This window comes from Sciurus carolinensis, chromosome 8 (assembly GCF_902686445.1).
Source record: "Sciurus carolinensis chromosome 8, mSciCar1.2, whole genome shotgun sequence".
NCBI classification, from domain to species: domain Eukaryota; kingdom Metazoa; phylum Chordata; class Mammalia; order Rodentia; family Sciuridae; genus Sciurus; species Sciurus carolinensis.
This window is the reverse complement of record NC_062220.1, coordinates 130,827,417-130,840,417: the sequence shown is the minus strand read 5'-3', so window position 1 is coordinate 130,840,417 and position 13,001 is coordinate 130,827,417. Positions and strand designations below refer to the sequence as shown.

The following is a 13,001-nucleotide window of genomic DNA, read 5'->3' as shown; positions in this document are numbered from 1 at the left end:
AGTGGGAGAGCTAGGATTTGAGTCCATAGTATTTTATGTTAATTACTAAGATGATAACAGTTGGCATTTATCGCATGATTAGTTTTGTGTATCTAACTAGAGTGAATGCTATATCATAGTAATCTACCACCACTCTATCGTATCACCAAATGCTCACTTAATCACTTCGACTTTATATAAATTGTATCTGCGTTCTAATAGATAATCTGACGTAGAGATTCAGCGACTTGCCCTACTGAACCATGGCCAGGAAGTAAATGGTACAGCTGTACTTCTCACTCAGGAGGCTGTCTGAGTCTGCAGTTTGCCCTTTTAATTGCTATTCTCTATTGTGTGCCTGGAGGGCCTGAGACATTCTGTGCAGCAAAAGCAGCTGTGTCATATGTGGACAGCTGAGCCCAGCTCAGGTTTGACCTTGGATGGGATGGGCTCACACTGCTCTTCAAGCTGCATTTCCACATGCCTGATTCAGCACAACACACTGGAAGCCCTGGCGCCTCCGCCCGCTTCTCTGCTCTGCAGCTAACATTCTGCTCCATGAGGGTAACAAAAGAACCTCTTTATATTGTTCTACCCAGATATAGTTAGGATGAGAATAAGTTGTCACTATGCATAATGTGGAAATAATTTTTAAGGCATTTTAGTAAGTCATCCAGCAGATTTGTGTATTATCTTTCAAAGAAGAAATCAGCATTTTACATATTTAGCTTGGTCTTGTGAAGTTAGATGGTATCTAGTTTATTTCAGTGAAGAAGAAAAAAAGTCTCTTTTTTCAAGTTAGAAGTCTTCCTCTAATTTCCATTCACATTTGAAAGTGAGGCTTTAAAAGCTGAGCTGATTCCCGTGTGGGTAGAGGGGCTCTTTGAGTGGTGGACCTCACTAAGGCCAAGTGAGGTCTGATCTCCTGCAGGGTGAGGTGGGTGGTGTCGGGGTGTTGGAGCGAGGAGGAACAAGGGCTCGGGGCCTCACTACAGAACCAGTGTGCCTCCCCTGGCTTCTGCTGGGGAGGAGGTGGGCCACCCCTGTGGTTATTTAGCCCTGGTGGGAGGGGATCTGGGTGTCCAGCTTATCCTAATTCAGGCTTTCAGCCAGTTCTGTCCTCTCCACATCCCTCTGTAGAGACAGTTTCTCTTCCGAGTGTTCTGGGAATTCACCAGGAACTTGGTGTCTCCTCCTGAGTCAGTCACCTGAGTGGTGGATGCTCACACACTATAGCTTTCCATCTCCAAGATTTTGTTATCACATTTGCCCTCTTGCAGGCTCCTTTCCCGTTCTCTTGTCCTTTGGTATTTATACTGCTTTTATTCTTCTGTTTTCACTTTATACTGCTTATTAGAATTTTCAAGAAGGCGGTAAATCCTTTTTATGTTTTTGTAAATTACTTCTTCATGTGTTGCTCAGTTTTTCTATTGGGTTTTGGTTGTGAATTCGTAAAAGTGTTTTATATATGAAGGATATTGATTCACATAGTGCAGTCAGTCCTTTCTCTTTCTTGGTAACTTACTTTTGAAACACTTGCTAGCAAGGATTCCAGCTTTTATAACTTGTACAGGTGGTTACATGTAGGAAGATGGAGTCAGAGATCAGCTGGCGACTCTACGTTGGCTTTTGTATGGGTATGCTTTCCTTCTTGTTTGCACCACCCCGTGGAATCTCTTACCCAACTCATGCTTGAGAAGAATACATAGTGTTTCATAAATGAAAGACCCTGGCCAAATGTAAGCATATCATTTGCCATCCCCTCTACCTAGTACTCAAAATGTATGGTCCTGGGAATCATCCGGAAAAGTCTAGCAACAACAGCTGGATTGAGGAGTGCGGGTGCTTAATTGCCTGCCAAGGGCTGTTGCCTTAGCCCAGCCACATGCCCTGGGGCTGGAGAGAAACCACTTTTGCACATGTCTTTAAGGGTAAATGGAAGCTCTGGCAAAAATAAATTCTCTCTCTTTGAATTTAGCAGTGGGCCTGGGGCCATGAGGAAGAGAATTAGCAACATCCCACTGTGTGTGCCGTTGGCACAAGTGGACAGGTGTTAGTTCTCCTCTGAACATGGGGATCTGTTTTTCAACTGAGTTGTTGGTGTGACCATATTCCAGTTCCATTTAGGTTTTATCTGTGTTCTTTCTGTCCTAACCAATTTGAACAGAATGTCGTATAATAGCAGATAGGAAAATTACGGAGTGCAGTCTAAGAAACCTTAGTCAGATGGGGCCTGGTGATCCTAAGGCACAAAGCTTTGGATGCACGTGTGTATCAGGCAGTCAAGTGGAATTTGGATCTGAAATGATGCATGAGGAAGCTGAGGAACCTAGCTTCCTGTTACCCCCACCTCTCATTCTCTGGTTTATTGGGAAATGACTATGGTGAATGATGAACTCTGGTGTGGAAACCCATCCTGGTTTCATTTCTCCTCAAAATAGTTCCTGCATTTTTCCTTTCCTTAGGTTCTAATAGCCATGTCATTCCAGTTTTGGTTTATTGTCACAGCTTTCTAGCCCAGTACCTAGCTTTTAGCTTCTTCCTGTCTAATTCCTCCACTATGCTAATGCCAGACTTACTTATCATCCTAAACATGGCTTTGATTGCGTTACTTTTCTTTAAATACTTATCTTTCTAAGACCTGGTTCTTGACCCATTGGGCTGCCTTACCCCGACTTCCTGTTTCTTACCATGTGGCCCTTAGCTCTAGGCAGTTGGAACTGAGTTGTTTTAGATTATTATGCCTGACTTAAAAGGAGGTTAGAAGGCTCTTGAAGACAGGGTGGTTGCCTCTCTCTCTTGAATTCCCCGCTTTGCTTAGTGGTCTTGTGGAAGGAAACATTGGGAAGCAGGCACGGTTTTCAGACAGCAGAGTGCTGATGTCTGGGGAAAATGTTTGAAAACTAAAAAAATTACCTTGGCAGACTAAGGAGAAAGCCACAAAATCAAAGTTTGTTTTTGGACTTTCTTCAGCATCATATCTACCAGATAACTTTGAAAGGGGTGAGGGTTGTGATTATCCATCATTTCCCACACAACCATGAAAAGCTAATTTTCCTTCATTCTTCCCTTTAATCTTTCTCCTGAAATTAAAATTGATGAGCTTCTGGATCTTGGATTAGGAATTTTTCATTTTTCTGCAATCCTTTCCTTGACGCATTTTACAGTTTTCTCTGGATATGTGCTGCTAAAGGAAATTTGGATTTGGAATATGGCAAATTTTTTGGAGAGCAAACAAAATACCATACCATTCTGTTTTCCTAACTTGGAGTTTTTTTTTTTTTTCATTTGTGAAAGTTTCAGTTTGCCACATGATCCTAACATCATTCTCGTTCTTCTGCAGACACAATGAGGCGAGTGGTACGACAGAGCAAGTTTCGGCATGTATTTGGACAGGCAGTGAAAAATGACCAGTGCTATGATGACATCCGGGTTTCTCGCGTGACCTGGGATAGTTCCTTTTGTGCTGTCAATCCCAGATTCGTTGCCATAATCATAGAAGCAAGCGGGGGTGGAGCGTTCCTGGTGCTTCCTTTGCACAAGGTGAGTAATTTGACTTCCTGTGCTGTTAGCCATCCTGTTGTAGTCGCCATATTTTTTCGGTTCACCAAGAATTGTGTGTTTTCTGAGACAGACCCTGATGTAAGTGACGTTAAATTCCACATGCCTTACTAATCACATCGGTTTTTCTCCAACAGAGAATCGTTAAATAGAATGATGACCTCTATTCTGGGTGTTCCCTCTGTGCATAAAGAGATTATGATAATGATGCTATATGAGTGAAGATATTCTTTTGGAGGGTAATTTTAAAAAGTTTAAATGGGTCGATGCTTATAAGATGATGTTCTCTTTTTTTTTCTTTTTTTTAATTAAGTCAGAAGGGCTAAGGCATTTTGGTTTTTGAATAGTAAATGAAACAAGTTTTCATGAAAACCTTCCAAAACAATGAAGATTTTAATTCTGGGCAAAAATAAGTTTGAGCATAGAATTTAAAGAGTGCTAACAAGTGGTAGAAATAAAGAATCTTGACTGAGTTGTTTTGCGTGCACTTCGACTTCAGTGAGCTTCCAAGTTCTCTTTTCCTTACTTTATCCTTTACTCAAGAGAGCCTACTTAAAGGTGAAAATTAAACAGGAATTTTAGCTGGCCATGGTAGTCCCTGCCTGCAATCCCAGTGACTCAGGAGGCTGAGGCAGGAGGATCACAAGTTTGAGGTTAGCCTCAGCAACTTAGCAAGACCCTGTGTCAAAATAAAAAATCAAAAGGGGTAGTGATGTAGCTCAGTGTTAAAGTACCCTGATTTCAGTCCCCAGTACCACAAAAGAAAAGATTGGAATTTTGTGCATTCACTATTTGTACATACTTTATTAGCAAATCTTAAAATTGGAAATAATGTGGGAAAAAACTACGAAGAGTGGTGAAAAACCGTTGTTTTCTAGTTAGCTTGAGGAGCAAAATGAGTTTGGTGGGTCCTGAGCGCTGGTGATAAGGGCTCAGTGCTGCTGATAATACAGATGTTGAGTCACATTACAGCTGTTTACAGAGTAGGGGAAGTGGACCTCCTTTGTATCTGAGCCGTGCTTAGTAGGTTGCATTTTATCATAGTGGATCATGGGATTCTGAAAGTGGTCACAGTAAAGTGGATTTTCTGTCACAGTATTGTTTCCCATTATATTTTTATGCTTTTTCCCTTGGGAAAATTTTTTGGTTCCCTTTTTCTCAGAGATGCTCATGACTAACTTGTTTTATTTTAACATCTATATTTTACTTTAGTGACTGGATCGATGTGATATTATACAATAGAATCATCTCTCTACAGAGGTAGGGAGATGGATGCCTTTGGGGGAAATTTTTGATATGTGTTTCCAAATGCATCTTCTTACTGGCATAAGGTGAATCTTTTCCTTAAATTGGAAAAGTTTTAAAGGAGAATCTTTTCATAGAATTGAAATTTTCCATTTACTTTTATTTTTGCAGAGAAATTTTCTGTTGAATGACAAATAACTACATTACATTATTATATCTGTACTTATCCTAATTTTGAAGTGGAGAGTTGAACTAAATGACATTTGTATTTGTATTCACAACTTTTAACTTATTCCTTCTTTAAGAGCAAGGAGCATCTGGAAACTTGACTTGCTACTGGTGGGTTTTAGGGCAGCCAGCATTTGTCAATCCAGGTCAGGCAGTGGAGCATCATGATCTGTTTTGGAGTTAAAAAGTTTCATTTCCCCTTCTATAAACTAAGGGATGAATTTAAGGTATTTTTTTGTCAAAGAAATGGAACAAGCCTATTAAGAAGCCCAAAATAAGCTTTCAAATGACTAATCTTCCACCAAGGTCAGATAATTCCCTTCGAATTCCACATCTTCAAAATGCTGTATGTGTCTGTCTTTTACAAACCATGGGAAATTTTAGATTTCCCTTACACCATTTATGGGGAACCTGTAGGCAGTTTCCTAAGCTATCTGGCTCTTATGATTTGGTTTTCACCTGCATTAAAAGGCCTATACTTAGTAGTTCTTGGTTTTAATAGTGTGTTGCTCTTTAACCAGCTTCACAGAAATCAGAATAGAATATGTTATTTAAAAATTATGTTTGGATTAAATGTTGACTTTTGGAGGAACCTTAAAGTTTTTCTTCCAGGCTATAATACTCTTTGTAGCTTTTGCTTCTTAAATATTAATTTGTTTTAGAGGAGGTGACATTGGTGTAATCTGTAGTCCAGTGACAGCCAATGCTTGGAGTTACTGACTTACATCATTGATAGACTCACAAGTACTAGAGTGATTTTCATGTATTAAAGTGTGCATCTCACTCTTAGTGTCAGTGTGACATAGAGGAAGTATATGATCTTGGAATTGAGAAGCTGTGGAGCTCAGTCCTGGTTTAGTCACTGACTTGTACTGGGAAATGGATGTGTCTTTCTTTTCCATTTTTCTCTCTCTCTCACATGAGTGCTGTATATAAAAGTGACTTTCTGCCTTGTTAATTCCCAATGATTTCAGAAGCGGTTCTCATTGCTCGTGCTTCTCAGTTATAATTTCTGAGCAGCTGGTTTGGCCCTCAAAATTCAGCAAAGAAAACATTGTTTTCCCTTTTTAGTTCAATATATAACTTTTTGATAGTAGATACCTTTTTATTTTGACTGCTTTTCTACCAAGACCAAGGCTGAGCCTAGCAGAGTGGTCTTGTGGTCCCTCTAGACAGCTCTGTGCTTGGGATCTTTCAGAAGGATCTGCTGCATTGGCAAAACCTGGCCATGGGGCCCTGGAGTGTCAGGTGACACTACCCATTCTTTTCCCAAGATACTGGCTGGCTACTGGGGCAACAGAAACTGTGGAAAATAAAGCATCTTCTACATTGTCAGGCAAACTTATGCCTTATGGGATGGCTGCCCTCTTGATACCTACATTTTATTGTGCTATAATCATAAGTATTTGAGTAAGGATTATGAATTTTACACTTTTGTAAAATTTTACACTTTTATAAAATTTTGTTGATATTTGATTATTTATACAAGTCTTCATTGTTCTTTGATTATCGCGTGCAGTTAGTTGGTTGATCCTCTGTAAGCTGAGTAGGACCTGCTCTGTGCCAGTGTCTTCCCTTCAGGAGTACCTGCATCTAGTTGTTGGTGTGGTCAGTTTCCTAATCTCCCCCAGAAAGCATCCTAGTAGATCGTGGTATTGAAGTGTTTGTCTCCTCTTTAGAAGTGCAGGCTTGAAAGAGAAACATGATTAGGAACCCAACTACCTGTCAATTCTAATGTAGGACACTTTGCCCTGGAAAAGATACCTACAACTTTTGTCTTAGCAACTATGTAGGTACTGCTTTTGCTTAAAAGCAAAGAAAATCCAAATTTCCAAATATAATATGAAGTTATGTTGGAAACATAGCTTTCTATGAAATTTTCTTGAAAACTAGTTAGTGTCAGCAGTAAATAGGGCTTATTGTAACCTCATGAGGTTTGTGGTTAGATTCTGGGAGATTGTTAAATAAGTTAGACATGGTCTCTGAATAAGGATTTAAAATCTAAAATGAAAAGAGTAATAGGAACCAATACATTAAAATACACTTGTACGTGCTTATGTACAAGTATATGCACACATGCAGCAAAAAGAACACTTAATAATATATATTTTAAGCTTTTGGTTTACAAGGTTTTTATTAGGAAGGCTTTATTAGAGAAAGTGGGATTATAAGAGGTCACTGCTTGAGGAATAATGAAAGTCCTCAGCCCTAAGGTGGGGTGATTGAGATTAGCACACGTGATTGCCCATCTCTTTTGTAATTCTTCCATCAAGCTCTGGCATGCCACTTTACTGTGACTTTTCCAGGTGTGGCTTAGTACGTTTTTTTATTCCTCAGTCTTTCAGAGGATGAATAATAAATAGCAGTCTTGTTGAACACTAGTTGGCTTTGTGGTTTTGGCTATGAGGGATGCTTTTTTTTTTCCTTGCCATGAATGCACCATCTGCCTTGTTTGAAGGACTCACAGGTTTCCAGCCCCCCGGTGCCGTCTACCACACGTTGGCACGAGCAAGCCTGTCCTTTGTGGAGTAGCTGCATTCATGATGTGTGACTGAAGCTTTGCCCCCTTTGTGATTGATGAAGGCCTAGGCAGAAATCCAGCAGTACTTCTGAAACTTCAGATCACAGCAAACCATAAATCCTGCCAATTAAATAATTAAGGTGGAGGGATGTTGGTTAGAATTATAGGTTCTTGATCTCTTGGCATTCACTTGGATGGAGGATGCAAGCTGGATGACTCTGTCTTTCCTTATTCCTTTCTCCCTTCTTCCCTGGGCTATTTCTATTGTGAAGGAATTTTGGTGTCTTGGAGTGTGTTAGTCAGCTTCTTGTTGCTGTAACCAAAACTGTCTGACAAGAACAACTTGTCAGGGAGGAGGAAAGATTGATTTGGGCTCACAGTTGCAGAGTTTTGAGTCCATGGTTAGCCAGCTCCATTTCTTTGTTCCTGAGGTGAGGCAGAACATTATGGCAGAAGCTTGGAAGAGAAAAGCTGCTTGGCCCTTGGCAACCAGGAAGCAGAGGGGGAAAAGAATCAACCCGCAGAAAACCACTTAAATAACTGTTTTCCTAGTTCTCGCAAGTATGCCATAGCTAGGGCCTTCTAGATGCACAGAAGAGCAATTAACTCACTACCTGTAAGAGCTGCCTTAGGGCATTAGGACTTGAATCTCTTATGGAGGCTATTTTAAAGTGTTTCTGTCATGTTTATTGAGAAAGCAATCTTGATTGATTTCAGTCAGCATTCTTAGTGCCTATAAATATTTGGTTTCTTCTTACCATTTAACATTAGCTTAAATATTACCTTTGATTTGCTGAGACAGAGCAAATCCTTTGGGTTCTTTTTAGTGGCTTGTTCATACCTCTAGTACCGTAGGCTGTTATCACATTCTATTATAATTATTTTCTTATTCACCTAACAGATGGGAGTAGTGGTTAGAATTGTATGCTCTGATCTCTTGACTCACTTGGATGGAGATGCAAATCAGATGCCTTGTTTACGTGGTAGCCTTTTGTATAGGTTCCAAAAAGTTTTGTGCCATACTGTATTGAGGTAGGCAGCTTCCAGGATGGCCTCCAGTGATTCCCATCTCCTGGTATTCATGTGATTCTGTGGTTCCCCTAACACTAAACAGAACCAAACTGTGTGTAACTACAGGATGTGGTATGATTGGTGGAGTTTGACTTCTGAGACTAGATCCTAAAAGCCTATTGGCTTCTTCTTGGTCTCTTTTGGAACTGTCATGTTGTGAACACACCCACCAGCTCTCCCCAACAGCCACCACCAACTTAACAATCATGTGAATGTACCATTTGTGGGGTAACTTGTTACTCAGCAATTGATAACTAATACATATGTTCTCAGACTGTAGTCTTTGACTCATAAGCTGGTTCACACAGAGCTCACACAAGTAATTCAGAATTGTTTAAAAGGCCTTATGGTCGTTTTAAGCATCATCTTTCCATCTCTTTAAAAAATATGATTAGGTATGTAATATAAACGTGTATACCCAAAGATATAAACATATGAACATTCTTAAGTCTTAAAAATTGAGGGATTCTGTGCAACAGCAAGAAAAAGTTATATTACCTGGCAAGATTTTGTTATCCTCTGTCCATGATACCTTAATGTAACCTAAAAAATTGGGTTGTAAGGCCATAGTCAGGATTTTATGTCTAACTCCATATTATGTTATTTGTTTTTAGAAAAAAGTCTGAAATGTTAATACTGTTACGACTACAGGCGATTTTTATTTTCTTCTGTATAATTACTGCACTTATTCCAAAATATTTTACAATGAACTTATTACACAGATAATTTTTTTCTTTTTTTTTTTTTTTTCTTCGCGGAGCTGAGCATTGAACCCAGGGCCTTATGCTTGCAAGCCAAGCATTCTACCAACTGAGCTTTATCCCCTACATAGATAATTTTTAAAAAATATTATTGGTAATGTTACCAGTCTATTTGGAGCTAATTGTTGCTTAAGCTCTAATGAGATTTAAAACACCAGTTTATTTGTTCATATACTGTTTCCTTAAACCTTTGAGTGCCTGCTCTGTGTCAAGACCTGTGCTGGGTTATTGTGTTTAAAAAACCTTTAGTACTGACTGCCCTGATCACTCCTCTGGGGAGCTTGTGTGTGCGTGAAGTGCCCACTCAATCAGACAGGGCCGAGTCCCTCCTGAGGCTTGGCAGAGGAGGTCCTATTGAATTTAGGTTTCTCCTGTGTGTAGGAGCTAGAGAAGGAGCAGAAGAGGAGCCCCACCAATTTACTGAGCTGAAAAGTTGTAAGAGGTGTTTTTACCCAGGAGGGCAGAGAAGGATGTGGTAGCCACATTCCTCATCCAGATTTTAGGATCTCAGAGTTAGATTTACTTTTCTGGTATTGGAGAAATGGGATGTTTCATGGAATGGGATTAAATCATTGATTCATCATGTGGACCAACATTGGGAGTCAAAGGGAGCGGAAGGATAGCTTTTTGGTAGAAAAGTACACATTTCTTGATTTTTTTTCACCCTTCAATTCCAGTGTGAATTATGTAAATCTGGTATTTTCCTTGTGGAGAAGAACCGATGAGCATTTCAGATCATTGTTATAACTAGATCAACAGGGCATCTCTCCTCTGTATCCTTTTCAGGAAGAGGCAGTGACTTCTGTCATATTCATAAAAGTGAGACTCAACAATGAGATCAAATTGTACTTGGAAGGTCTCCTCAATAAATAGTGTCTCACTTTTTGCATTTGGTAGGGTTGCTATCATTCCTCTCTTGTGCAGTTGCAGAACTTAGAGTTCCCACTTCTGAGGGCTTCCGTTAAGTGCCAGGCTCCATGCTGGTACGCGCCTTCTTTCATGGGCTGGTTCTAAAGGAATGGCAGTCTCCTGATGGTGCTTTTCTATGCAGTCCACAGTCTGCCAGCACCTGCTGGATTTGCATTGGCTGCATCTCTGCCTTGCCTACATGCTGACAGGCAATTTTCATTTCTACAAATAGCAGCTCTGATTTGGATGAGGGTAGGAATGCTGGTAGCCCTTTGTACAGATGTGGTTGTTTGGCACTGGGTAGCTTCGGTGTTATGGACAGAAGATTTTATTCGATGCCTTATCCTGATGTGTTGTGAGCTGTCCAGTCACCACCTACTCAAAGAGATTCTGTCTTCTGTCCAGAGCACCTTAAACTGTCAAGTGTGTGGGCCGTGAAAGGCTGGGGGATGGCATGGGGAGGGGTGGAGGATGCAGGGGGAGGGCACCAGGTGCAGAACAATGACTTCCAAATTACGTCCTGAACTGCCAGCCCCAGGAGCTCTGCATGACCTCCTTACCACATGAAGTGCCACAGAAGGGCCTTTTCATTTTCTCCTAATGCCTGTTTTCCAGTCTCACAGGGAAGAGGAAAAGGGGAGGGACACCCTGCTCACCCCAGTTAACAATGGAGCACAAAGTCCTGGCAAAAGGAATCTCACAATGTGCCCCGAGGCTATTTTTGATGACAGTGAGTGGCCGTGACTCACGGAGAGTATGCCCTGGCAGATGATGGATTCTAACCCCCCTCCCCCAAGATGAGCCGCAGCCTGTCCTTTGTGCCTTCCCTTGGCCAGCTTCTGCTGCTGCAGTTCACTGATATGTCCACAGCAGCCGGCCCTCAGGCCTGACAAGCTCTGACAGTGGTTTTTACCATATATGGTCATCAGAGCTCTGCGGCTGACAGCCAGCCAGGATAATTTCCTTCCTTTGCTTTGATTGGCTGCACAGTGGCTCAGAGAATGGTGGGATCTGGGTGTGTGGTGAAGAGAAGCCACCGAGTCAAGTGCAAGGAATGTTTAACTCTTTCCTGGGTTTCTGGAGAGTGCCAGTCCATGCTGAGCATGCAGGCAAGTTCTGTCTGCAGAATCCCTCTCTGTGGAAAGCAGGTAGCCCTAGCCTGGGAAAGTGACTGTCCCAGGTCAAGAAAGGGTTCCAAGTGCAGAATGCATTCCTGAAGTCATGATTGGTCCAGGAGCCACCTTTTAACCATACGTAGCCAATTGTCTGCTTCTGCCAAATTGAATGTCTCTGCCAGTTAGGTGTAGGATCTGAGTTGAGTCAAGGGAAGACTGCACTGGGAGGCAGCGGATAGGGCACATGTCTGCTTTCTCTTAGGAACAGTGACTCTGGTTTCATTTTTTACAGAGCTTTAAGTAAGATGTAAGCGATGCAGGCTATGGAAGTGGTTCTTACTCCAGTCCTCTTGTTTGTTTGCCACCACTACAAGATGTGAACTGCATGGCCATGGAGCACGAGGCATCACCCCTCCCCCAGAGAAGTTTTTAATGTTTTTCTCTCCTTCCCTTCCCTCCCTTCCTATCCCTTCCCCAGGATGCTCCACCACGGAGCTATATAACCAGCCTTTCTAATTTTATTTTATTGTCTCACTATGTTGCTGAGGCTGGTCTTGAACTTGCAGTCTTCCTGCCTCACCACTCCTGGCTGCTTTTCTGTTTTTTCATCTCTACTTCAGGGAGTGAATTTCAGTGGATTTTCATTTTCAGGCTGGTGGGTAAAACAATGCAGAACTGCGAGTGGAGGAGCTAGCCCTGGAGCTTGCTCTTCACTTATAGAAAGTCCCAGCGGAGATGCCTCTAGGGTCCCTTCTCACTAGGAAGGATTAGGCAGCCAGTTACTCTCCTTTCTGATTTGCCATTGACTGTTCTCATTTCCTGTATTTCACTTATACCCATAGTTCTTTTGCTTTTCAGCTTTTGATTTCAAGCTGAATTTTATTTGACTAGGTTCTGCCTGGTCTTGGGTTCCTGGTTTTTGTTTTTTCTTAGTCCAGAAGCATCACATGGAATTACTGGTCTGCAGTGACAAGGAGGAAATGTTAGGTTTTCACTTTATTATTTTTTTTGTTAAGTCAGGAAATAAGTATAAATTCTCTGGTTGCTATTGCACATTTAGTCATTATTGAATAAGGAAATGTTAAATTTTCCACTTTTTTGCTTTCTGGTAATAAAATATTCATAGCTGTACAGTAACTTTCCTTAAGTTCTTAATAGACTTTAAATATGGCCCATTTAATATTAAACCCAGGTTTTAGAGAGAACCTATAGTGTGAAAATCATTTGCCTGGCGTTGCCCCTTCTGCCCTCAAGACTTCTTTTTGACTCCGGCAACCGATGTCTCCAGGACACACTGCCTCTCCCTGGCAGCGCTGGGTGCTGGCCTGCCTTACCTTACAGGGTAACTCTATCTGTGTTTCATCCAGAGCACCTCCTCTTACCCTAAGTGTTTTTGGTTTCCTTAAAGGAAAACTTCCTTGGAATGTTTTGTCCCTTCAGTCACTAGATTGTTAACAAATTGTATATTGGGTGTGGCAGTCCTTTTGGTCTGCTGCTGAGTCCCTGTCTTGTTGAACCTGCCCTTATCCCCTGTCCCCTGATCACAATCACCATAGCTCCTTCCTATGGAGCAGCAGGGGCTTAAGAGATTCCAGCAGAACATGAATCCAC

At 41.3% G+C, this 13,001-nt stretch overlaps 1 protein-coding gene across 2 annotated transcripts in view; it reads left to right on the top strand.

Moving 5' to 3' along the window:
* The window catches only part of Coro1c (coronin 1C), a 75,850-nt gene that overhangs the window by 29,244 nt on the left and 33,605 nt on the right, over positions 1 to 13,001 (top strand). For both annotated transcript variants that reach the window (XM_047560351.1, XM_047560352.1), the window contains exon 2: positions 3,323 to 3,522. In XM_047560351.1, the coding sequence (XP_047416307.1) occupies positions 3,328 to 3,522 (195 nt within the window). In that variant the 5' untranslated portion in view covers positions 3,323 to 3,327. The remainder of the gene's footprint in view (positions 1 to 3,322; positions 3,523 to 13,001) is intronic.